Raw genomic sequence first — 23366 nt, forward strand, 5'->3', positions numbered from 1 at the left:
CGAATATAGCGCTATTACGTGTCAATTTTAAAGAAAGGACGCAGTGACGCGATTCCTGTAGAATTTGTAAGTGAAATCTGTAAACCTTACAAATCTACACATATATATGATCTCTTGCAGGTTTTATTCAAGCTACATTACACCTGCTGCGCCCCATAGCTTGAGCCAAGGGTTATAAATAAACCATTAGAAACAGACGATGGAAACCGGTGGTGCATTGCTGGCAGCCACTTAGGACAGCGCAGAAAATTTTTATTTTGTACGTGGGGAAGTGAGGTTATTCGCTTCAAGTACTAAATATTCACTTTAGACAATAAATAGGACTTACAGAGTCGGTGAGCACGTTCGGAAACCCCTGTTTCAATATTTGCGGTTAGAAACCTCATGTGTACCTTTTTTTCTAGCTGTAGATAAATTCCGGGTTATGTAGATACCGAAACCGTTACCAGCCCATTCGCGCACCTCAACTGTGCTGCTCACATGATTTTGAGCGGACAAAACAACCTGCCGCTAAGATTGCTAGCCCCATGCATGAGTAAGGGTAATATGCTGGCGATGGTTGCTTCGCGTCGGCCCTTTGGCGCACATGAAGGCTCGAGTTACAATGAGCGCGCCGAACTTTGCAATGCGGATAATGACTACGAAGCGGTAAGGATATAAATGAGTTTAACAGTATTTTTCAGCTGTAAAATACAAATACAGTCTTGTTGGACGATGTGCTGGCGCGGACGAAGAAACCATAGGCAACTTGTAGGTCTAACGCTACACAGGGCTGTCGAGCCAAGCCAAGTCCTCAATTGTATTGTCCGGGAATCAGATTTCTGTATTTTCGTGGTTTCCTATTGTATCTGGCGTTCAAAATGCAGACGTGAGGCTTCTTTATCACAAATAATCAAACGTGGATTGTGCCGGTACTCTTCAAAGTAGCAACACCATTTATTGTGTAAGTCATTAATCAGTAATTTAGGTAAATAATGTCAATAAGGATTCCAAACAAAACCTTTTCTCTGGCGCTCAAGGTAGCTTCCAGCAATATATATCTGGTTTCCTTTGCCTGCCTCCGAAATGTTTTTTTTTATCCCTTGGATCAAATTTGCTTGGACAAGCAGTATATGTGTAAAAATGATGCACCTGTGAGCTACCCGTTTAAGTGAGCTCCCGTTTAAGTGAACTACCCACAAAACCAGTCAAAAGCGTATATCAGCTAACCAGCGGCCAGTGCTGCAGTCGTGGGCTTAGATCGCTTGTGTATATTATATCTAGCCATTTAAAAAAAAATGAAAATGGTCGCCGAACATTCTCTTGGTAACGATTATTAGTATAAACTGTTTGCACAGCGCAGAAAGCGTAGGAGCGGCAAAAAACTAGCGCGCCAGTCATGGGCGGAGACAGCCGATAATCAAGCACTAATTCCTAGTGTGGGATGAAACACTGGCTGTCTCAGCCGTATTGCTGTGGAGGCGATCAAAATGCAACAGGGCACATGCTATGCAATGTATGTGCGTCTTTCATCCTAATAAACCCAAGGCAGCTGAAACTAGTCTGGAACTCATCAGTATAGTGTTTCTCATTGACCATAAATTTCGGTACATGAATCCTGGAATTTTCTACATCTTCCTAAAATAATGCGCGCGATTTTATATGCCTCGTAATAGTGTTGTAAATTTTGTTTCCTCATTGTTTTTGTGCAGGTGCCATTTGCAAAAAAGTTGGGGTGGACGATTTGGAGGCACACGCATTTATTCGCAGGTGGCTGCCTGGTTCCTGTGACAGGGGGGGGTGGAAGAAAAAGGCGTTATGCTGAAACCTCCCCTGGCGAACCAGGCATGCCACCTGTGAATGCAATTGCAGGGTCAGCCCCCTCACTACGCCTATGAGTGTGCAATCCAGCTCCCTGGCCCCTTCCACTTCCCGAGAGCCCGCCCTGCCCTGACCAACCCTGCCACTGCCCCGCTAACTGCTGCTGTGTGTGCCCTCAACGCTGGCTAGTAACAACTGCCGTCTATAGTAACAATTGCAATAAATATTATCTTTTTGTGAACCATGCCCTTGTTTTGTGAATATCTACTGGTTGCTCATGAGCAACAATATGAATTTATATGGCCACGCCTATTTGAAAGGCCATTATTGTCCCAGCAAGTTCGATGTGCTGTCACGAATATGGCTAGAATGAAAAAGGCTGCATTTTATGGCCTGCACAGGCAGTGCCACAAAATGTGTAATCTTGACATCATCAATGGCACATGAATGGAGTAGCCGGTGTACCCATAAACCATTGGATTAATATTGGTATCGACAATATGCGGCATGAATGGAGTAGCCAGTGCACCTGCAATGGCTAACCATTGGTATGATATTGGCATTGACAATGGGCCATCAATGGAATAGCTGGTATTAAATATTGGTAATACAATGATGGTATAATGCTGGACAGTATTGGCAAGAATCATGGTGCATGAATGGAAAGTCGAATATTGTGCCTACATTGGTGGCTCCAGCTTGGTTGAACACTGGACCAATCTTGGAACGAAAGATGGGCCAAGAATGGAGAATGTAGTAAAATGCCCAAATGCCAATATCAGTCCAATATTGATGCCATTCTTTTCCAGTGATGAACCATTGTTGGACCAATGCTGGTGTGCTGCTTGGGTAGTTCTTGAAGTCATGCTTCGCGCTGTTGTTTCGAGGAGAATACGGAAAGAGAACATCTGGGACCAATTATGAAGCAATGGCATGCTGCAAAGAGTCACGGTCTCAGATGACGGCGTCCACTGAGTGCGATAATACCGATGGTTTCCCGCCGTTGCTGTAATCCGTACTCCGGCGACATTTCACAGCTCAGCTATTCACTGATATGTAGCAAGCACAAACCGGAGGACATGGACATATATAGGCGCAAGAGAAAATTATGCACAGCACAATAAAAACACAAAATTAATGATGGAAGAAATTAAAGAAAGGTTTAAGAAGTTGTCACAAGTCTTGTAGCGTCTTCAACAAGCTCTGAAATGAACGCTTCGGGAGGAGGCCGCACAGCATGCAGCGCAGCTGGGGATGCTTTCTGTTGTGTCTTGCACGTAGACGCGTAGGCGAGGGAAAACAACGAACCGCTCAACCAGTGCGCGATTCCCGCCGCGGTGTTGTGTTCGCAAGGGCTGCGCGTGGGAACGAAGGACCAATGACCCTCTCAACATTCCATTCCTCCTTTACCCAGCCCTCTTCTGCTTGCACCGGCCAGCCGTGACTTCGGACCGTGCCGATGAGCGGCCGCCAGCGCGCAGCGCTCGAGTCGAGTTCTAATAAATAGTTTTTTTGTGTGTGTTCGCAAACGCACTGTTTTTTCAAGCCAACCACGGACATAACATTTTCTAAAAAAAATAGAAAGCCTCCCCATCTACCATCCACATTCTTGCGTAAATCTATACAGTTGGTGCATCGAAAATGCGCGCGTCCTCTTTCCCCTCCCGTTCCCCACCTATGATCGAACAAAGGATGGTCGTTCGACCTTTTATATTTACTTCAAAATATTATATATTGTTGCGTGATCACTGATTAATAATGTCGAAGAGGCGGAGTTCCGAGCTTCTCTGCTCTTCTGGCCAACTTTGGTTATAGATTATACAAATTATGTTCAAGTTAGCTAGCTAAAAATTATCTGACTAGATATATACATGTTTTTATTTGTGTTCAGTTAATTTTTGCTTTTCGGGTATGAGTAGATGTTTTTATAAAAATTCTCAACATCGGCCCAGGAAACGAAAATTTTCCTAATTTGTAGGCCTTTATTTCAGAAAAGGTTCATGGTAGAGTAGCAATAATTCCAAGCTAAGTTCTCAGCATAATTATCCGCAAACAGCTAAAGCTCATTTTATGACATTTGAATACAGAGATACGATCGCGCTAATTTACAGAAAACAGCGAACATTGAAAATCTTTAGGAAAAAAAACAGTTTTAACATTGTTTAAACTTTTTCCACCTATTCTACACTACCTCAGCTTTCAAAACCATTAAAAACACCTGGCATAATTTTGTTGCGCAAGTAATTATGGCCACTTCGATAAAGCCTTTGTCCAATTATAGCGCACCGCGCAGTTCTGAAGATTCTACAGAATTTGTGAATTGTTCAAGGTTTGTAAATTTTGGCATATAATTTTGCAACAGGGAGGAATATATTTACAGAAGAGGATTAAAGATATATACATTGAGGAACAGCCAAAGAGCCAGGCTACGAGGGCCCCCGTTCGACGCACTTCTATTTCTTAATCTTCCACAAACGAGCGCGCCACTTCGTCCTCATCATTCTCCAGCTGTAACAATATTTCTTCGGTCATGTTTTGTATCGAGTTCGCAAATTGACGGTGACAGACTCAGCAATGAATGATTCGGAATCAATTTTGTGCGCGTCGAGGTCCTGACGCGCTGTGGCATCAGGCTACACACAGACGTTTTTCGCAATCACCTTCACCTTAACGCGGATTGCACAAAAAGACGATAACTTTCAATGAGCAAGCAACGTATTCCAAATCATTTTAGTAGAAAAAAAGAATTGGAAAGGGCATGGAAAACTGCCTCATTAAAACAGTGTGTCTGGGCTGCATGCGTTTTTTCGAATGACTCGACAGCGCACATTATTTTCATTCCTGTACAGTTTTTTTTATTCCTTTGCCACCGCCTAGCGCGGTTGGAATGGTCAAACTCTAAATTAATAGGCGGAACAAACTATTTTTGTTGTTTATTGCCGATATATATGTTATGGACCATATAAACGTACCGGGGCCTTCATGCTCGCAGTATGCGCGAAAAACTGTCATTTTTTTACCACCGTGTGAATGCCCAAAACTAAAATGGTAACCACGCGAGTCTTCGGCTTTTCATTTTCCAGTGATTGCGTCTAGAAACTACACACATCATATTCGCTCCTTTCTCCAGGTTAACAGACGATGCTGCGCGTATAGTTCCATATGGATAATACAAAAAGCACCAGAACAAAAACATCGCTGAGAAAATGGTAATTTGTTCCTTCAACATGAGGCAACGTTTTCCTTCTCGGCAATAAAAAAGCTACCTTCTAATCACTAATTTAATGTCAGATGATCATGCTATGGCGACACGATTTCGTTTTGTAGTGCGTTCTCACTGACAACTGGTTTTGTACTAGAGGTTAAGTAGATGCAGGGATGTAATGGGCGTCCAATACAGGCATATTGGGTCGTGAGCGCTAGCCGCTCTGGGGTATAAATATGTGGTCGCACGGTCGTGCTATCATCAGATATAATTGTGCGACAAACGTATGCGCCTGCGACGAAATCTGCATGCATGCCAATAGCCTAAAACCGTAAACACACATAGCTGACCCCCAAAAGTGCGCCGCATATGAGCGCACCGAAAAGACGAATCCAGACAGCTGCAGCGGTACGTGCTTTAATGCGTTATAGCAATTGTCATCCCGTACGTGGTACTCTGTGAGGTCCGAATGATCGGCTGAAATGTTGTCGGAAATAAATGCCGCGGTTTGACGTCCAGCGCACGTGTATTCAAAAATAAAAATGTAGAGTTTGTTTTGATTGAATGGTCAACGGAAAATATTCACTTCAGCAGCCCATTAAAGCTGCGTTTTTAGGATGACAATGACAATCGGGAGATCAGGGGAAAAAGTGGTCCATCGTGGGCAGTGTTACGTTTCGAACTTCCCGAGTAACGAGACGGTGCACGTGTCGAGATGGGCGTCCGTTTTTCTAAGAAGACTGCATGCGACCACCTCGGAGTTCGTGGACCAGAACCACCCAGGACGCAGCAACGCGGTGTCGCATATCGGCAGCGACGGCAGCAGTTGCCCCACTTTGTGTCCGGAGGACTGTGCGCAGAGGCGCTAACGAATTCGCCGAAGAGCGGGCGCGCCTGTGTTTGGAAACAGAGAGCCGCGGCGCCTGCGTGTTAGCACCGAGGAGAGAGAGCGGGTCATCTCCCCCCCGTGGAGAAGAACGGTCACCGCATTCCTTTCCCGCGGAGTGCTCCCGCGCGAGGGGTCCGCGTGGGTGGCGCGCGGTTCCGACCTTGGACAGCCAGCAAGCCTCCTTGGGACCCCCATGCCTGACTTCCCCCGGCGGAGTCGCCATCGTGCCGCTAAAGTGGAAAGAGTGCGCTGGGAGGACGTTCTAGTGGGCGGTTCCCGAATGCCAGCAGATCAGGAACTCAAATGTGATTGGACTTTGACAAAATAGAAAATTCCCCAACTAGGTACTTGGGGACAAAAAAGTTGTTAAAAACGAGAGCACGAGTGCTCTCCAGTGTGTACCTTCTCAGATTCACCATGTAAATAAACCTTCGTTAAGTTCTCTAACTCTCGGCCAGTCTCTGCCTGGGTGACCACCGCCCAATGTTCAAGTGCATGCAGCCCGACGTCTGACTCGGCTTTAACGCTACCCGTTGGTCCGCTACTGGAGCAGTACAAACGCAACAGCTGGTTGGCAGCGTCGGGATGGACTCCACTGGAATCATGGTTGCAAGGTTCGGTGAGTGCTTGGCTTTTCTTCACTGAGGTTTTACCAGGCTTTGTAGTAAGTAAGTTTACAAAGGTGGTGGGAAGTGTTTATCGTTAGCACGGGACTTGAAAGTACGTGACGATAAGAGATTTCTAAAAGGAAGAAATTGCAGTACTCGGGATAACCATGAATTTGAAAGTGTTGAAAAAGCCACTTTTGCTGGAGTTGGCCAAAAGTCTGGGTTTGGATCTTCAGGACCAAACGAGAAAGCCAGATATCATTGAGGCTATTGAGGCACTTGAGGCAGACGACGATGAGCTCTCGGAATGCCTGGAGCTGATTGCTGAGAGACAGAAATCAAAGAGGGAAGCAGAAGAAAAAAATGAGAAACGCATGGCTGAAGAGAGTAAGCGCTTAGAGCAGGAACTTGAGCTGAAGCGTCTCGAACTGCAGGTGCTAAAAGCTCGAAATGAAAGTGATGAGAGCGTAGCATCGGGCACAGTAGAACGCAAGTCGTTCAGCATGAAAGACCTTATGCAACCTTATAGGAAAGGAGAGGACATAGGTCTGTTCTTGGTAAACTTTGAGCGCACGTGCGAGAAGGCAGGGTTTAGCAAAGCAACTTGGCCACAGTGCTTGCTGACACTGTTGCCTTGTGAGGCGGCAGATGTGGTAGCCCGCTTGACTAAAGAAGATGCAGATGATTACGATAAGGTTAAATCTAGTCTGCTCAAAAAGTATAGAATGTCAGCGGAAGCTTTCCGGCAAAAATTTCGCAAAGCTAAAAAGGAGAATGATGAGTCGTACCCAGAGTTCGCGTATAAGCTTATGGCTAACTTGGGGGAATGGCTCAAAGAAGCTAAAGCTTATGACGAAAGCCAAAGAATGTTGCAATGCTTCGGACTCGAGCAGTTCTACTCTTGCTTGCCTGATGAAGTAAGGCATTGGGTGCAAGACAGGCCAGAAGTTGCGACTGTTTCGAAGGCAGCAGAACTGGCAGAAGAGTTCGTCTCGCGCCGTGCGCTGGACAGGACGGAAAGCCCTAAATACCAGAATAGGAAAGCAGCTGGATGGAGAGGGCAGCCTGTAGAAGAGAGACAGCAAGCACGAGGCGTAGACGTCTCAGAAAGAAGTGTGATCGTAAGAGAGGAAGCACTTGAAGCAGAAAACGGTCAGAAGAAAGCTTTTGAAAAGAGACGGCAATTGGTTTGTTACAACTGCCAAAAGCCGGGACATTTAGCTGCGGCTTGCAAAAGCCCAAAGATTGTTTGCTTGTCAGTCAACAGCAACAATGAAAGTATGCGGCTTTTAGAGCCATACTTACGAGATCTCGTCGTGAACGGAAAACCGTGTCGCGTGCTTCGAGATTCGGCGGCTACAATGGATGTAGTTCATCCTTCGTATGTAGAGCCAGAAAATTTCACTGGAGAGTGCACATGGATTAAACAAGCGGTGGAAGCAAATAGCGTGTGCCTTCCAATCGCTAATGTCAGCATTAAAGGTCCATTTGGCGTACTTCGCACAGAGGCTGCCGTGTCAGCCAGTCTGTCGAAGCAGTACCCCTATCTTTTCTCGAACAGATCTGACCAACTGTTACAGCAGAAGGGACTAGTGTTCGGAGAGGGGGCTGCCCAAGGGTTGACTCGCTCGAAAGCAAGAAACCGGGCTGCTAAAGCCAGCATACTGGAAGCGTCAGGTGGCGTTGATGCGGCAGAACTTGAGCCGTTAGACACGACAGAGGCAATCCACGCGTCGACTAACGAGGATGGTATGGAGTTTAAAGAGGCCTGTCGGGAGCTTCTCATAACGCCGCCATCTGACAGCTTGCAAAGATTGCTGGGGGTGGACCGATCGTCCCTGATAGTCGAGCAAAGAGCCGATTCCACACTGCAGAATCTTTGGCACATGAAGAGTAAAGGTATCGCGAAGAAAAACGTGATATTCTTAGAAAGGTCCGGAATACTTTATCGAAAGTATCGTGATCGCAGAGGAGTGCAGGTCGACCAATTGGTCGTACCAAAACGCTACCGCGGTGATCTTTTGCACTTGGTTCACAAGAGCTCGCAGTCAGGTCATTTAGGGCTCAAGAAAACCAAGAATCGGTTGTTGCAGGAATATTACTGGCCAGGATGTTTTCGGGAGGTGGAAAATTTTGTAAAGACCTGCGACACATGTCAACGGGTGGGCAAGCCAGGAGATAAGGCGAGAGCCCCAATGAAGCTAGTGCCTGTGATCACGGAGCCATTTCGACGACTCGTGATCGACACTGTTGGTCCCTTTCCAAAGACTAAGACTGGTTACAGCCACATTTTGACAGTGATCTGTCCTGCCACCAAGTTTGCTGAGGCAGTGGCCCTGAAGGAGTTAAGCTCAATGGAAATTGTGAACGCACTCATGTCCATTTTCGCACGGGTTGGGTTTCCCGCTGAAATACAGTCAGATCAGCAGACTGTTTTTACCAGCGCACTGAATACAAATTTCCTGGAGAAATGTGGGATTAAATTAATCCGTAGTTCAGTGTACCACCAGCAGTCCAACCCGGTAGAAAAGATGCACTCGGTAATGAAACGCATACTGAGAGCCCTGTGGTTTGATCGCAAAACCGACTGGGATGCCTGTTTGCATGCAACAATGTTTGCGCTGAGAACCGTGCCTCATGAGGCCACGGGGTTCTTGCCGGCCGAAATGGTCAACGGCCGCTCCCTGCGATCGCTACTACGCTTTCTTCGGGAATCGCGTGAGGGCAGGGAAGAGAACCCTACGATGGTCGAATACGTGCTCGCGCTGCTTGAAAGGTTGCACAAGGGGCAGGAGCTCGCGGGAGGCGAAATGAGTAAAGCGCAGGTGAGGGCCAAACAGTGCAATGACCGAACAGCGAGATTACGCTGTCTTGAAGCTAGAGACGCGGTAATGGTGCTAAAACCGTCCCAGAAATATAAATTGGAAGTTCAATGGGAGAGCCCAGCGGAAGTCATTCAGAGACTGTCCGACACGCGCTGTCTAGCTAGCTTGCCCGGAAAGCGAAAGATAGAGCCACGGTAAACCTAACGGCAATGCCGATGACTTAAGTCAATGCTTTTGGTGTTATTGATAGCATCGGTGAGTCTGGCTTGGGTATGTTTTTTTTTTCCTGGCATACGTTTGCATAATTACCATTTTTCTTTTAATCTTGAACATTGTGTTTGTGTGAATGAATAATGTTCTGGTTGTATCAAGTGCTGAAGTAGTAGTAAAAGGATTAAAGTAATATTGGTATGAGAGCCTGGTGGATCTCGTGGAGAGAGTCCTGGCGCTTGCCGTCTTTGCGGCTGTGATTTTCGTGTTGTTCAAACTGATGCTGTCTTTCCTGTGAATGAGCTGGTCTGCAGAGATCAAGAAGCCCTCCATAGTCTTGACAAGAAGCAACGAGGAGCTGCAGAGTCCGTTGGAGGCAGCAGAACATCAGCAACAGTGAACCGAACCAGAACGACATCGTGTATCCCTCTGGACAATGGTTGCTGACCTTTGTGCATCGGGATCTTCAACCGCCGCCGGAGAAGCTGTTACGTTTCGAACTTCCCGAGTAACGAGATGGTGCACGTGTCGAGATGGGCGTCCGTTTTTCTAAGAAGACTGCATGCGACCACCTCGGAGTTCGTGGACCAGAACCACCCAGGACGCAGCAACGCGGTGTCGCATATCGGCAGCGACGGCAGCAGTTGCCCCAGTTTGTGTCCGGAGGACTGTGCGCAGAGGCGCTAACGAATTCGCCGAAGAGCGGGCGCGCCTGTGTTTGGAAACAGAGAGCCGCGGCGCCTGCGTGTTAGCACCGAGGAGAGAGAGCGGGTCATCTCCCCCCCGTGGAGAAGAACGGTCACCGCATTCCTTTCCCGTGGAGTGCTCCCGCGCGAGGGGTCCGCGTGGGTGGCGCGCGGTTCCGACCTTGGACAGCCAGCAAGCCTCCTTGGGACCCCCATGCCTGACTTCCCCCGGCGGAGTCGCCATCGTGCCGCTAAAGTGGAAAGAGTGCGCTGGGAGGACGTTCTAGTGGGCGGTTCCCGAATGCCAGCAGATCAGGAACTCAAATGTGATTGGACTTTGACAAAATAGAAAATTCCCCAACTAGGTACTTGGGGACAAAAAAGTTGTTAAAAACGAGAGCACGAGTGCTCTCCAGTGTGTACCTTCTCAGATTCACCATGTAAATAAACCTTCGTTAAGTTCTCTAACTCTCGGCCAGTCTCTGCCTGGGTGACCACCGCCCAATGTTCAAGTGCATGCAGCCCGACGTCTGACTCGGCTTTAACGCTACCCGTTGGTCCGCTACTGGAGCAGTACCAACGCAACAGCAGTTTTCATACAGGGATAGCTAATATTTCAAAAAAACAAGACAAATTGGTAAATAACAGCCAGTTTAAAAAAACGGAACGGTCAACGTCGGAAGAACACAGGAGACCTTGGTCCTTTGTAGCCAGTTTTAAAAACTGAACGGGCAACGCTGGAAGAACACAGCACTACATGGTCCATTGTAGCCAGTTTTAAAAAAGGAACGGCCAACGACGGTGGAGCACAGGACAACTTGGTCCATTGTAGCCAGCTTTAAAAAACTGAACATCCAATACTGGAAGAACAGAGGATAACATTCTCCATTGTAGTAATGTTTAAAAACCGGAACCTCCAATGCTGGAAGAACACAGGACAACTTGGTTCATTGTAGCCAGTTTTAAAAAACGGAAAAGCCCAACGACGGATGAAAGTTGGACACCTTGGCCCATTATAGCCAGTTTGAAAACCCGGTGCGACCATTATTGAAGGAACAACGGCAATCTCGGCCCAATATAGATATTCTGTATGTGCGGCAGTGCCAATATCGGAAACTCACTCTACATCTTGTCCCAAGCTAGGCAGTGTTGGCTATCGGCAGCACCAATGCTGGGAGAGCATTGGCTAGTCTGGGCCATTGTTGGACATGGTGTTGACTGGCATGTCCTATGTTGGGAGCATGCTGGTTAGGCTGGCCCAATGTAGGGTCACTGTTCGCCGTCGTACTTACAACATTGGCCCGATGCTTTGTGCTGCCTGAGTTTCACCAAAGCACTACGCTTAAACATTACCGCACAGAAATGTAAGTACTGCACGGAGGGACACGATGTCATGAATCGCAATCGGCTGAGTATATTTGTGGAGTGCAGTATGTGGAGCCAAGCAACGTTTTTCGGAATTGCCAATATGCCGTGCCCCAGCTTAGGCAAACATCTCGTAATCCTGCTGGGGAGCAGACCAGTTTTAAACCGATGCCTACTTTTCCTAGAGGCCGACCTCAAGCTTCTATTTCCCAGGGTCTACAGCGAAGTAAAAGAACTTTGGTGTGTCGCATATGGCTTGGCGTTGCCTTCAAAAACCATTAGTCTAATCGTAGGAATTGCTGATAACTCTGCATGCGACATCAGTGGTAGTGAGGAAGCTATTTGACATGTTCTTTGTGAGTGTCCCGAAAGCGGTGCAAACAGACTGTCAAAGACTGTCTCTGAGCAGAGCACTGGGGAATCTAGACCCACGCCTGCTAACGGAGAAAAAAAACCTCGCAGTGGTCGCAGCGAAGCATACCAATCCCCTGTTTCCTTAGAGTGCCAGGCCTGCACACCCTCACTTGCTTTTCTCCTTCGCCTTTATATCCTCCATACCTTTTTCCCTAGCGCAAATTAGCAAAACACGGTGTCTTTCGCTGCTTAACATCCTCGTTTCTTTATTCTCCTCCAGCTGGAGGACATCGATTTCTTAGTGTATCTTGTTGCTCATAATAATAAATCAGTATTGCAGACAAAATGCGTTAAAAAATTAATATGACCTGTCAAGGCCACTAAGGGCTTTTGAAACTTGGCCTTACAATTTGGCACAGCCGCACAAAGGTTTTTATTGTAAAACCAGAACACTAATAGCCTTGCAATAACAGATAATATGGCAGGTGATCGGGGAATCCAGATGTCCTCAAACTCGCGATCCCACGTGACGCACTGCATACGAGGTCCTACACCGTAACCCCTCACCCCCCCCCCCCCCACACACACGCACATTGTCGAATGCGGATAATGTTGATGCCTGACCACACTACACCGATCTGAGTTCGCGGCGAACCGATGATTTTTAAATATAAATTTTAAATTGGTTTACAGGAAAATAAAGACCCAGTATCTGTCTTTACCACTACAGGAGAACGCAGAAAGACAACCCTTCCTCTCCTACCATTTATCTCTCATCGTTTGTCTGTTATGTCGTGTCACATATTGCCCATATGTAGTCATTAGCAGTCATGTATCATGCCTAGTCATTGTAATTGTTATCACTCATCGCTAAGCATTTTATTCGTTACCAGTAATTACGGTCATATCGCTCATTTCATAGTCATGATCAGTGATGACTAGTAATTGTAATCATTATCACTCAGCGGTATGAATGTTTACTTGCTTCCAGTAAGTAGCGGTCGTTCAGGTTGTTGTTGGACATATTTGTCGTTTCGTAGTAATGATGAGTTACGCCTAGTTGTTTTAATTGTTATCACTCATCGTTAGGCATATTACTCCTTTTCAGTCAGTTGTGGTCATTCAAGTCATCGTTTTACATACTGATAGTTTCGTAGTGATGATGATTCATGCCTAATCATTGTAGTCATTACCACTCTTAGGTAAGTATTTTACTCATATAAATTCAGTTGCGGTCTTTACAAGTAGTCGTTTGACATATTGGTCGTTTTTTAGTTATTAGCACTCATGATAAGCCATGCGTAGTCATTTTACTCATTTCCGTTTTAATCTCACTCATTTCTTGCCATTTGTCTTACTGGTCGCTTCGTGGTCATGATCAGTCACGCCAAGCAATTGTAGTCATTACCACACATAGAAATTTGAAACAGAGCTAACACTCACCACCACAAAGGATAGACGACCGACGAGTAAAAGGATAGACGACCGACGAGACACAAGCGCTGTGTCTCGGTTTTAGCGCTGTTTCTAAATTTTAATATGAGTGGTAATGAAGCAACTCGCCCAAAAATAAGTGTTAATGATGTCCTATAGCAGTTTTACTCATTTCAAATAGGTTGCGGACAACAGAAGTCACTGTTTGACATATTCTTAATTTCGTAGTCATTTGTAGCAATGATGAGTCATGCCTAGTTAGTGTAGTGATTACCACTCACCTCTAAGCGTTTTAGCTCATTTCCAACCAGTTGCGGTCATTATACCGTGGCGGTAGTTTCGGTTGTTGTGTTTTGATTTCTGTGTTGTGGCGTGAAATGATGATGTTCTGTTGAAAGGGGGGGGGGCTGAATGTTTCGGGCAGCCATCTTTGGCTGATCGGGATGAAGAATTACGATTATGATAGCAACAATAGTATTCTATTGTGATAGAAATCGAAGCCAATGAAGCCAAGAAATCTAGAAACCCAGAGTATAATCTTTATGCATAATCATCACCATCATCATTAGCGGACTATACCCACAGCAGGATGAAGGCCTCTCCCATATTCCTTCAAATAACACGATCCTTAGCTGCATCCACTTGACCCCTGCAAAATTCTTAACCACATCCGCCCAGCTAAATGTCTGCCGCCCCCTGCTACTATTTCCTTCCCGTGGAATGCCATTCGCTTCCTTAAGTGACCATCAGTTGTCTTCTCTTCGCAATACTTTCCCTGCCCATGTCTATTTCTACACGGGCATGAGCAGCGTGTTGTGCTGCAGCGCTGAAAATTGGCGTCAAACTTTCGATGCATTTACGGCACGTTTTGCCTCAAGGGGTGTAGTAATACCCTCAAGGGGTGGAGTACCAAGCCTCTCAAGGAAGATAAAGACAGGAAAAGGAACCCTTTGGGAAATAGAGAAATGATTCCGTTGATGCGCAGATTAAGACGTAGGAGGAGAAACAAAATAAAATATCAGACCGATATATTTTTTTTTATTTTAGGACGTTTAAGAAACGACGATACAGCGCCAAAGACAATTACTACGATAATACTTTAACAAATTTGACGGAGCCATCAGCGCAGCGGTTTTGGCGTCACATTGCTCTTTCGGCCGGATCTCGTAAGTGACCACTCATTGATCTCGAGCCGGGCATCCTGAAGAGTGAAGTTGAATGGGCCTTAGCCAGCCTTGCTAAGAACAAAGCTAGCGGAATTGATGGTATTCCAGCTGAGTTGCTTCAAAACCTCAACCACGACGCTCTAAACACACTGCATACATTATGTCAAAAGATTTGGACAACCCTGCAGTGGCCACAGGATTGGAGGAGGTCAGTTTACATCCCCATTCCAAAGAAAGGCAGTGCCAAATATTGTTCCAACTACCGCACGATCGCGCTTATTTCGCATGCTAGCAAGGTGATGTTAAAAATCCTGCAAGGTAGGCTGTAGCAGTATGTGGATCGGGAGCTTCCGGACGTGCAAGCTGGGTTTCGCAAGGGCAGAGGAACTAGAGACCAAATTGCCAACCTTCGCTGGATCATGGAAAAAGCAAGAGAGTTCCAGAAACCCATTTACTTCTGCTTTATTGATTATGCGAAAGCGTTTGACTGCGTAGATCACAGCAGATTGTGGCAAGCTCTCCAAGAGATGGGAGTTCCAATTCACCTCATCTGTCTCCTCAGGAACCTTTATGAAGGGCAAGAGGCCACAGTCAGAACTGTGCATGGTCTTACTGATTGGTTTCCGATTGAGAAAGGGGTGAGGCAAGGCTGCATACTGTCGCCCTGCCTATTTAACCTATATGCAGAGTGCATCATGAGGAAGGCCGGTCTGGACGAGTCTTCAGCTGGAGTGAAGATTGCTGGAAAACGTATCAACAACCTTAGATATGCGGATGATACCACTTTAATGGCAGAAAGTGAAATGGAACTCAAGAGACTTCTGATGCGCGTACAAGAAGAGAGTGAGAAGTTTGGGCTTAAACTGAACATTAAAAAGACGAAGATCATGGCGTCTTGCCCTATCAAGTCCTGGAGCATCAATGGACAAGAAGTGGAAGCTGTGACAGATTTTCTGTTCTTGGGCGCCAAGTTTACATCGGAAGGAGACTGTAGCCATGAAATTAGGAGACGCCTGCTTCAGGGCAAGAGAGCAATGGTTAGCCTTGACCGCCTAGTAAAGAGCAGAGACATTAGTCTGCCAACCAAGATCCGTATAACCCGTGCTATGGTCTTTCCAGTTGTGATGTATGGATGCGAGAGTTGGACTGTGAAAAAGGCTGAGCGCCGAAGAATTGACGCGTTTGAATTGTGGTGCTGGCGTATACTATTAAGAGTTCCTTGGACTGCCAGAAGATCAAATCAGTCGATATTGTCGACCATAAACCCTGACTGCTCATTGGAGGGTCAAATTCTAAAGTTAAAGCTCAGCTACTTTGGTCATCTGATGAGAAGAGAGGAGTCGCTGGAGAAAGATTTGATGTTGGGAAAGGTTGAGGGTCGCCGGAGAAGGGGTAGGCAGCGAACGCGATGGTTAGATGGCATTCTCGAGGCATTGCAGATGAAGCTATGTGATGTTAAGAAGATAGTGAGAGACCGGAAAGCGTGGCGTGACATGGTCCATAGGGTCACGAAGAGTCGGACACGACTGAATGCCTGAACTGAACTGAACTGCTCTTTCAAAAGAAGCAATTGATTGTTTTGATTGTTATTGATGACGGATGTGTGCTTAGTGATCCCCGTGAAATAGCCCAGAAGTGTAATGAATGTTTTTACTCTGTGTTCAACGAACCTCCTGCCTCGGCTGTAAACTTAAGTGACCTCGACACTAAACATTTTTCAGGCATGGAAGACGTTACTCTGTCCGAAGAGTTTTCCTTTTACTAAATGTAGACACCGAAAAGTCGGCTGGTCCAGGTGCATTTCCAATGAATTTCTAAAGCGCTATGCTGAATGAGTTGCGAAGATTTTTTAAGCGTCTTTAGAACAGCAGAGCTTGCCTGACGACTGGATAGGTGCAAGAGGGATTCTAATCTATAAATCTGGGAGCAAACACGACGTTCAAAATTACAGACCGGTTTCAATACCTTGCACGTTCTGTACGATACTGGAGCAGATCTTGTCGAAAAGCATGTTTCGTTTCGTTGAGAGTTGTGACGTTTCCAATCCAATTCAACATGTCTTTAGAAAAGCATGTCAACCTTAACGCAACTGACTGAAAATACGCTATTGACAATAAAAGACAAATCGACTCTGTATCTTCAGATTTGTCAAAAGCATTTGACCGTGTTGCGCATTCTGAGCTGCTCACAAAACTGGCCTGTCTTGGTGCATTACAATTCTGATTATAGTCTTACCTGACAGGTAGAATGTTGTTTGTACGAGGCGCAAATACTGAAATGTTGCCAGTAACGTCTGAAGTTCCCCGGAGATCTGTACTGGGTGAAGTACTATTTATAAGTTATATTAATGACATTGCTCAAAGTCTCAATCCAAAAATTACGTTTCGAGTATTTGAAGACGGTTGTCTAACTTAATCAGCTATTTCAATTCTAGAATATTACTTCTTGTTGAATGAGGGCTTAAAAACTGTACAAGAATGGTGTTCCAGATGAAAAATCAACATAATGCTAAAACCGTTTTTGCAAGGATTATTAAGAACAGTGTACATATTTTACCTTTCTATTTCCAACTAGGCGGTAAACTTGATCGCGAAAACTTTGGTATTTGAAGCGTAAATTTCAGCTTCCACCTGACCGTAAGTCTGAAGCCACCCTCCCCAGTTCCTTCCACTACGTGTAAGGACGTTCAGGCTCTTTTTTTTCCATGAAAATTGAACACCTGAGCTCCCCACCGCGCGACATAGGAGAAGTTAATTCACTAGACCAGTTCAAACAGTCTATCTTCCACTATGCAGCTAATTAATACATACATTCAATACAGCAAAATGGGAGGTATTTCTTTTTTTTTGTTTGCTTCCTTTGTGATGTGTGTGGTAATCTGATGTGCGATATAGTCGATAGCACTGAGATTCCTTTTTCCTATTCTTATTTTAATCCTTGCTCCGTTGCGTTTTGAATTCTTCAGTATTTTTTTTATCCATATATGACAGTGCGTTGGAAAGAACTATTCGCGAAGAAAATTCTGTTTTTGTAAGTGTGGTATTACCTTGTACTGTGAACTTATATTGTGATTGATACAATGTATTCGTGGTGCTATCAATGTAAAGCCCCACCCTTACCGGCTCAAAAGAAGCTAACAGTAATAATAAATGCATCCACTATCAAATGCTCATTCACGCATTAATTAAATGTAAATATACGTTTTGTTTATTAATTCACTCCTCTGCTGTCAGCAACTTGATGAGGATGAAAAAGGTTCTCGTGGTATGCAGCAAAACATATGGCGACCTGGCTCCATGATGACATCGTCAGCGATACATACGTCGATCACAGTCTTGGCGTGTGGAACGATGCGAAATTTCTGCAGCGTACGCGTGACGTACATGTACATTTCCTGTGGAGCGAGTATTTCTCCGGGGCAACCACGCTTTCCTGCAGAAAAGCAAATAAACATTTTTATTTTCCTACTCCATCACTTCGCTGCGGTTTCAGAATATTCCTTCCAAAAATTGTTACGCTGCGTTTGATATAAAAAGAATACCAGCGGATCAATTTGAAATAAATAAGTTATAAGTTTTAAAGCAAAGGAGGCGCTTTTTTGTTATCTTCTAATTTTGCTCATTACTGGTGCCAGTTGAGCCACATAAGAATATCTGTTCATTAAGGGAGCCTTCATATTATTCCGCACCTAATACTTACGAAATCATACTAATTTATGCGAGGAGCGCAAACAGAATGTCAGAAATGCACATTGTAGACGGCCTGAACAGGCAAGACATTAGTAGAATAATTTTTTTCCCTTCGTTTACCACGAAAAGAAATCCACGCTAAAACTTGTAGCTTTAGAGATAATGCTGTCAACGGCTCTCACATGTTTTTCTACGCCAGCTTTGAATGTCCCTGCCGGTTTCATCATTTCACGGAGTTCCCACTACTAAACATAAATGTGAATTTGACTATAGAAAACGGAGAGGCACTTCCACTACACCGTAAGGGAAGGCAGTAAAGTGGAAGTGAAAAATAAAGAGAAAGAGTCGCCGTATTGAAATGGTTTGGTATACTTTTGATCATCTGAGGATTGTTAACGTGTACGGTCATCACTAAGCACACGAACGCTTTTGCCTTTAAACTCTTCGGTAAGGAATGTCTTTGCCAAGTTTGACTTCACGAGACCCTAACCTGATTTGGTTACATAATTTTAACCGTCTCAAATCAATATATAGGACGGACTCAGGACCACAGGAATTGCGGCACCGGGATCTTCTTATCTCTCTCGGCTATTCCGTGTGGACTATTCCGCGGTACAAGTTCACCATACTGAAGGAAAAAAGGCACACTGTTCAATATTTTAATCGCATTCATGTGCTTTGTAAGGAGCTTCATAAAGAAGGCTGTCTTCGAAGAGTCCTGTGTGCATTCTTGCATTACGTCCCTTGTAAGCCCTTACATGGCAAGAGTGATGATGTAGCGGGTACGACGTCTACGAAAATCCTCGCCTGTTGTGAGTGTCTATAGCGGAAGCATTTGTTTTTTCGCGATCCCGTACACTGCTCATTCCGCCGCAAAGCCGCCAGCCGCCGCCGTAGATGGTGAGCGGGAAAAATCGTAACAGGTCGACAAACGTTGAGGATCGGTTTACAGGGTCAAAACTAAATATAAAAAGTTGTACTTAAACCAAATAATACAGAGCTTTTGATAGGGGGAAAAATTGTAGTAAAAGACTCTCACGGAAAAAAGGACAGAAGATTGTCCTGTCGTTTTTTTTTCCCCTTGCTGTGTGTCTTTTATTACACGTTTTCCCCACGCTGAGAGGTAAAACTACGACTTTGCGCGTGAATATCAAACGGCACACATGTAAATAAAATTAACAAATTAGGTGAAAATGCAAATGATGCCGTCATTAGCGAGGCGGTACTTCTAATCAGTATTTGAAGATATAGAAGTCACTGAACATAATAAATCTGTCACTAATGACGTACAAAATACCACGGCCCTCTATATACCAGGGGGGCTCGCAACGCATAGGCCACGAAGTGTCGTTATGTAGCAAGCGTGTTAAGTATTGTCGTGACGCTGGGGCTATGTCGACCCGGCCTTCACTTGGTAGCGTGCAGAGACTCGGGGTTGAAGTAGGATTGAATCTTCGAAGTTGGTGAAATATGTACAAGCAGGTTTAATGGCACTTTGAGAAACTTATTTACAAGATTATTTACACGAAAAAGAAGGGTACATCAGCAAAATAGCAAGCGTTAAGAGTTCATAGCGAGAAGCGACTGGATGAGCCGTTTACCCAGGGCTCAGAGCCACATTTCGTGCTCTGCAGCGTCCTTAAAACCCCCTATGTCCAGCCCCTCTCTGAAGATGCTGACCAACCAAATCCAGGGCACGCCCCTCAGATATCGGCATCCAATCGAACACATCACTGCACTGATGGTCTGAAGCACTGACTGGTCCGGCATTGTTTCGTTGGGCGTGATCACTTGTTGGCGGGAAAAGCTTGGGAACGGCGAGGAGAGGAGGTACATTTCTATTCTTCAGCAAAGAAACCACAGGCTGGTTCTGACAAGTGGTTTTACTTCTCAGAAACCCGAGTGCACGTGGCGCCGCATCCGCTCCCAGCATTGTCCGTTTTCGACAATTGCAAATCTTTCCTGCATTCCTGGGAAATCACTTAATGGCTGTATGCGTCATGCTCCTTTCTTGTCCTGCACGTCAGCGGACATGTCACTCTGTCGTCTCCTTTGGAAAGTAGGCATTCCTCACTGGACGATAGGGCTTATCGACTGGAAGGGTGAACAAAAGAAAGAAAGCACTTCCTGCATTTCCCGCAGGGGGACGTTTCTTTGTGTTTTTCCAGACGTTCTCTTGGCAGGGTCAATTTGGCATTTGCAGAGTGTCCACAAAGCAAAACAGGCTTACAAAACAGGATTCCTGCAAACAGGCTCACTTAGAGCCATTGGACTATCACCACATATTCACAGCACTTATCCATGCCCACAGGCGAACAATAGAGCGCGCAAATGCGGATGCTTGGTCGTAACAGCCTCCTCCCCCGCCAGAAGAGTCTCGGAGGGCAGCAGTCCCAGCTGCTGCATGAAGAGACGACTTAATGGCCTGCACGTGAACGCTTGAAGCTCGCTGTTGCTTGTCGCGTTGTCTTGATTGTTGTAGGCCAAATTGCTCGAGCTGTCTGAAACTCAACCAAATGTCGAAGCAAGCACTCGGCTCCCGTCTGAAGAGACCAGGTTAAAAGAAAACTGCCATTGTTGTTCGAGAAAAGCCCACTCTCAAGACGTTCAGGACCCACGTATTCCTAGAAAACCAAACGTGCTGCTTTACATAGCCACACATATACAAGCGCACGAAAAAAAAAAAAAAAAACCTGATTATCAATTTGGATACATGGTGAGGAACATCTCGGACCGCTTAGAAAGAGCGGCTAAGCGCGTCCGCATTCCCGTTTAACTTCCCCTTTTTGTATCTTATTTCAAAATTGTACTGCTGTAAAATCAAGCTCCACCTAAGAAGGCGACTGTTCTTCGATGTCGCAGTTTGCAGCCAAGCCAGGGGACAATGGTCCGTCTCTACGGTGAATTTGGCCCCTCCAAGATAGCACTGCAATTTTTGAATGGCCCATACAATGCAAGCGCATTCTTTCTCTGACGCGCAATAAGCCCTCTCTCTAGTACTCAGTTTTCTGCTCAAGTAGAGCACGGGGTGCTCATTACCGTCGTCATCTCTCTGGCAGAGAACAGCACCTAACCCTCGATCACTGGCATCACACTGGACCGTGAATTCTCGGCCATAGTCTGGAGCTCGCAATACCGGACGGCTAATCAGCACAGCCTTCAGGTTTACGAAGGAGGCTTCCTTTTGTTCGTCCCAGACTACATTTGTCGGTTCTGTCTTGCGGAGAGCGTCGGTCAGAGGGCTAGCCAAAGCTGAATAGTTAGGGATGTAGTGATTGTAGTACCCAGTCAGACCCAGGAATGCTCGAATTTCCGTCTTCGTGCTCGGCCGCGGGTAGTCTGCTACCGCAGAAATCTTAATCTCGCTGGGTTTCCTGAAACCTTGACCTACATTGTGACCCAAGTAGTCCACGGTCGCCCTTGCCAGGCAACATTTCTCGGCCTTTACGGTTAGTCCAGCTTGACGCAAAAGGCTCAGTACAGCTCTTAGATGTACCATATGGTCCGCCCATGAGTCGGAAAAAACCGCAATGTCATCTAAGTAAGGCACTGCGAATGTTTCACACCCCTTTAAAACCCTATCCATGAGTCGGGAAAAACAAAATGGAGCATTTTTGAGCCCGAAACTCATCATTGTTGGCTGGTAGCTGCCCGTCGGAGTGACGAAAGCCGCGTATCTGCTGGCGCGTTCAGTGAGCGGTACTTGCCAGTATCCTCGAGTAAGGTCCAGCGTAGTCACATATGCCGCTCTACTGACCTGTTCTACTCTCTCCTCAATATTCGGAATAGGATACACTTGATCCCTGGTGAGAGAATTTAGCTTTCGGTAGTCTACCACAGGCCTAGGGTCTTTACCTGGAGCTTCTACTAAGATCATAGGCGAAGCATAATCGCTTTCCGAGGGTTTTATTACTCCCAATTCCAGCATGCGAGTTACTTCCCTATCCAGAATTTCTCTTTGCCTTGGAGAAAATCGGTAGCACCTTGATCGCACTGGCACGTCTGAAGTCAGCTCAATATCGTGCTCAGTCAAATCAGTTCTGCCTGGCCTGTCCACGAAGCAGGCCTCAAACTCTGTTATTATTTCGCCCAGATCGGACAGCTGGGATTTCTTTAGTTCTCCTCTCTGCTCCGTCTTTTTGTGAAGCTCCTGAGCGTTGCTTCCTTTTCCGCTGAGGCAAATCAAGTTATCCCCAATCTCCTCAGGAAGGTTTAACGTTAGATTTACCACGGTTTCCCTCTGCTCATAGGGCTTCATAAGACTGCAATGATAAATGCGCACTGCTTTACGCCTATCGGGGATTTTCACTGCGTAGTTAGTGTCAGAAAGCTTTGCAACGACTTCAGCAGGTCCTTCCCACTGTACTTCGAGCTTATTCTTGGGATCATTGGCTTGCTCCATAGTTAAGTCCTCTCGGGTTCCACTTAAAAGTCTCGTGAGATTACTAGACACTGGCGGCAAGAGGTTATTCTCAAGAACGTCCTCATTCCGCGTCTCATCAAATTCACTTTCAAGTTGACTTATTTGAGATGCCTCGCTCTCAAAGTTTTCTGACCCGCTATCTTCCACATAGACCACTGTTTTAACTGCCGTTTCTTCCGCGGTGGAATTTTCTGGTATGAGCAGTGTAGCTAGTTCTCGCGCCCTTGAACGTGTTAAGGCTTGCACAACTCTGTCTCCGAACAGGATGCCCCTCTTTCGCAGTAGCATGTCCGATTTGTTGGAGAACAAATACGGATAGCACTTAGGAAGCTTTCCTGAAACGGCAGCCTCGGTTGTTAATTCGCCGAAAGGGCCCTCGATGACCACGTTCGCGATCGGCAAGCACACACTCTGTTCCTCAACTACCTGTCGGATCCATGCACACTGTCCTGTATAGTCGGAAGGCGATACATACGCCGGATGGACAACATCCATCGTTGCGGCCGAATCGCGCAGTACCTTGCAAGGCTTCCCGTTGACTACTAGGTCATGCAGGTAGGGTTCTAAAAGCTGCATATTTTCATCGCAGTCCCTGACATACGAGAAAGCAAACTTTTCTTTCCGGCAGTTGACGGCAATGTGACCCTGCTCATTACACCTAAAGCATGTGAGCGGCTTCCTAGCCCCAAGCTTGTTCTTTGTGTTCTGCGCG

General features: G+C 45.9%; 1 protein-coding gene and 1 pseudogene across 2 annotated transcripts in view; one reads left to right on the forward strand and one right to left on the reverse strand.

The window, feature by feature from the left end:
* Nucleotides 1-6669: 6669 nt before the first annotated feature.
* LOC146177598 (uncharacterized) lies at nucleotides 6670-9937 on the forward strand. The gene is made up of 2 exons (XM_084581598.1): nucleotides 6670-8401; nucleotides 9852-9937. The coding sequence occupies exons 1-2, from the start codon at nucleotides 6670-6672 to the stop codon at nucleotides 9935-9937; spliced, it is 1818 nt and encodes a 605-aa protein (XP_084437724.1).
* A 7789-nt stretch (nucleotides 9938-17726) lies between these two features.
* Nucleotides 17727-23366, reverse strand: part of LOC146177599 (cytochrome P450 2D14-like) — a 29450-nt pseudogene continuing 23810 nt past the window's right edge. Inside the window, exon 8 of the transcript XR_014701329.1 lies at nucleotides 17727-17974. The product of XR_014701329.1 is annotated as a cytochrome P450 2D14-like (transcript). The remainder of the gene's footprint in view (nucleotides 17975-23366) is intronic.

The sequence above is a fragment of the Amblyomma maculatum genome, chromosome 10 (genome assembly GCF_055883805.1).
Source record: "Amblyomma maculatum isolate TAMU_Amacu chromosome 10, ASM5588380v1, whole genome shotgun sequence".
NCBI classification, from domain to species: Eukaryota; Metazoa; Arthropoda; class Arachnida; order Ixodida; family Ixodidae; genus Amblyomma; species Amblyomma maculatum.

Excerpts from the sequence above, each read along its gene's own strand:
- LOC146177598 (XM_084581598.1), top strand. The coding sequence starts at position 6,670 with ATGAATTTGAAAGTGTTGAAAAAGCCACTTTTGCTGGAGTTGGCCAAA. Across the intron at positions 8,402-9,851 it reads TTGGCACATGAAGAGTAAAG|AGATCAAGAAGCCCTCCATA; the intron begins GTATCGCGAAGA and ends GCTGGTCTGCAG.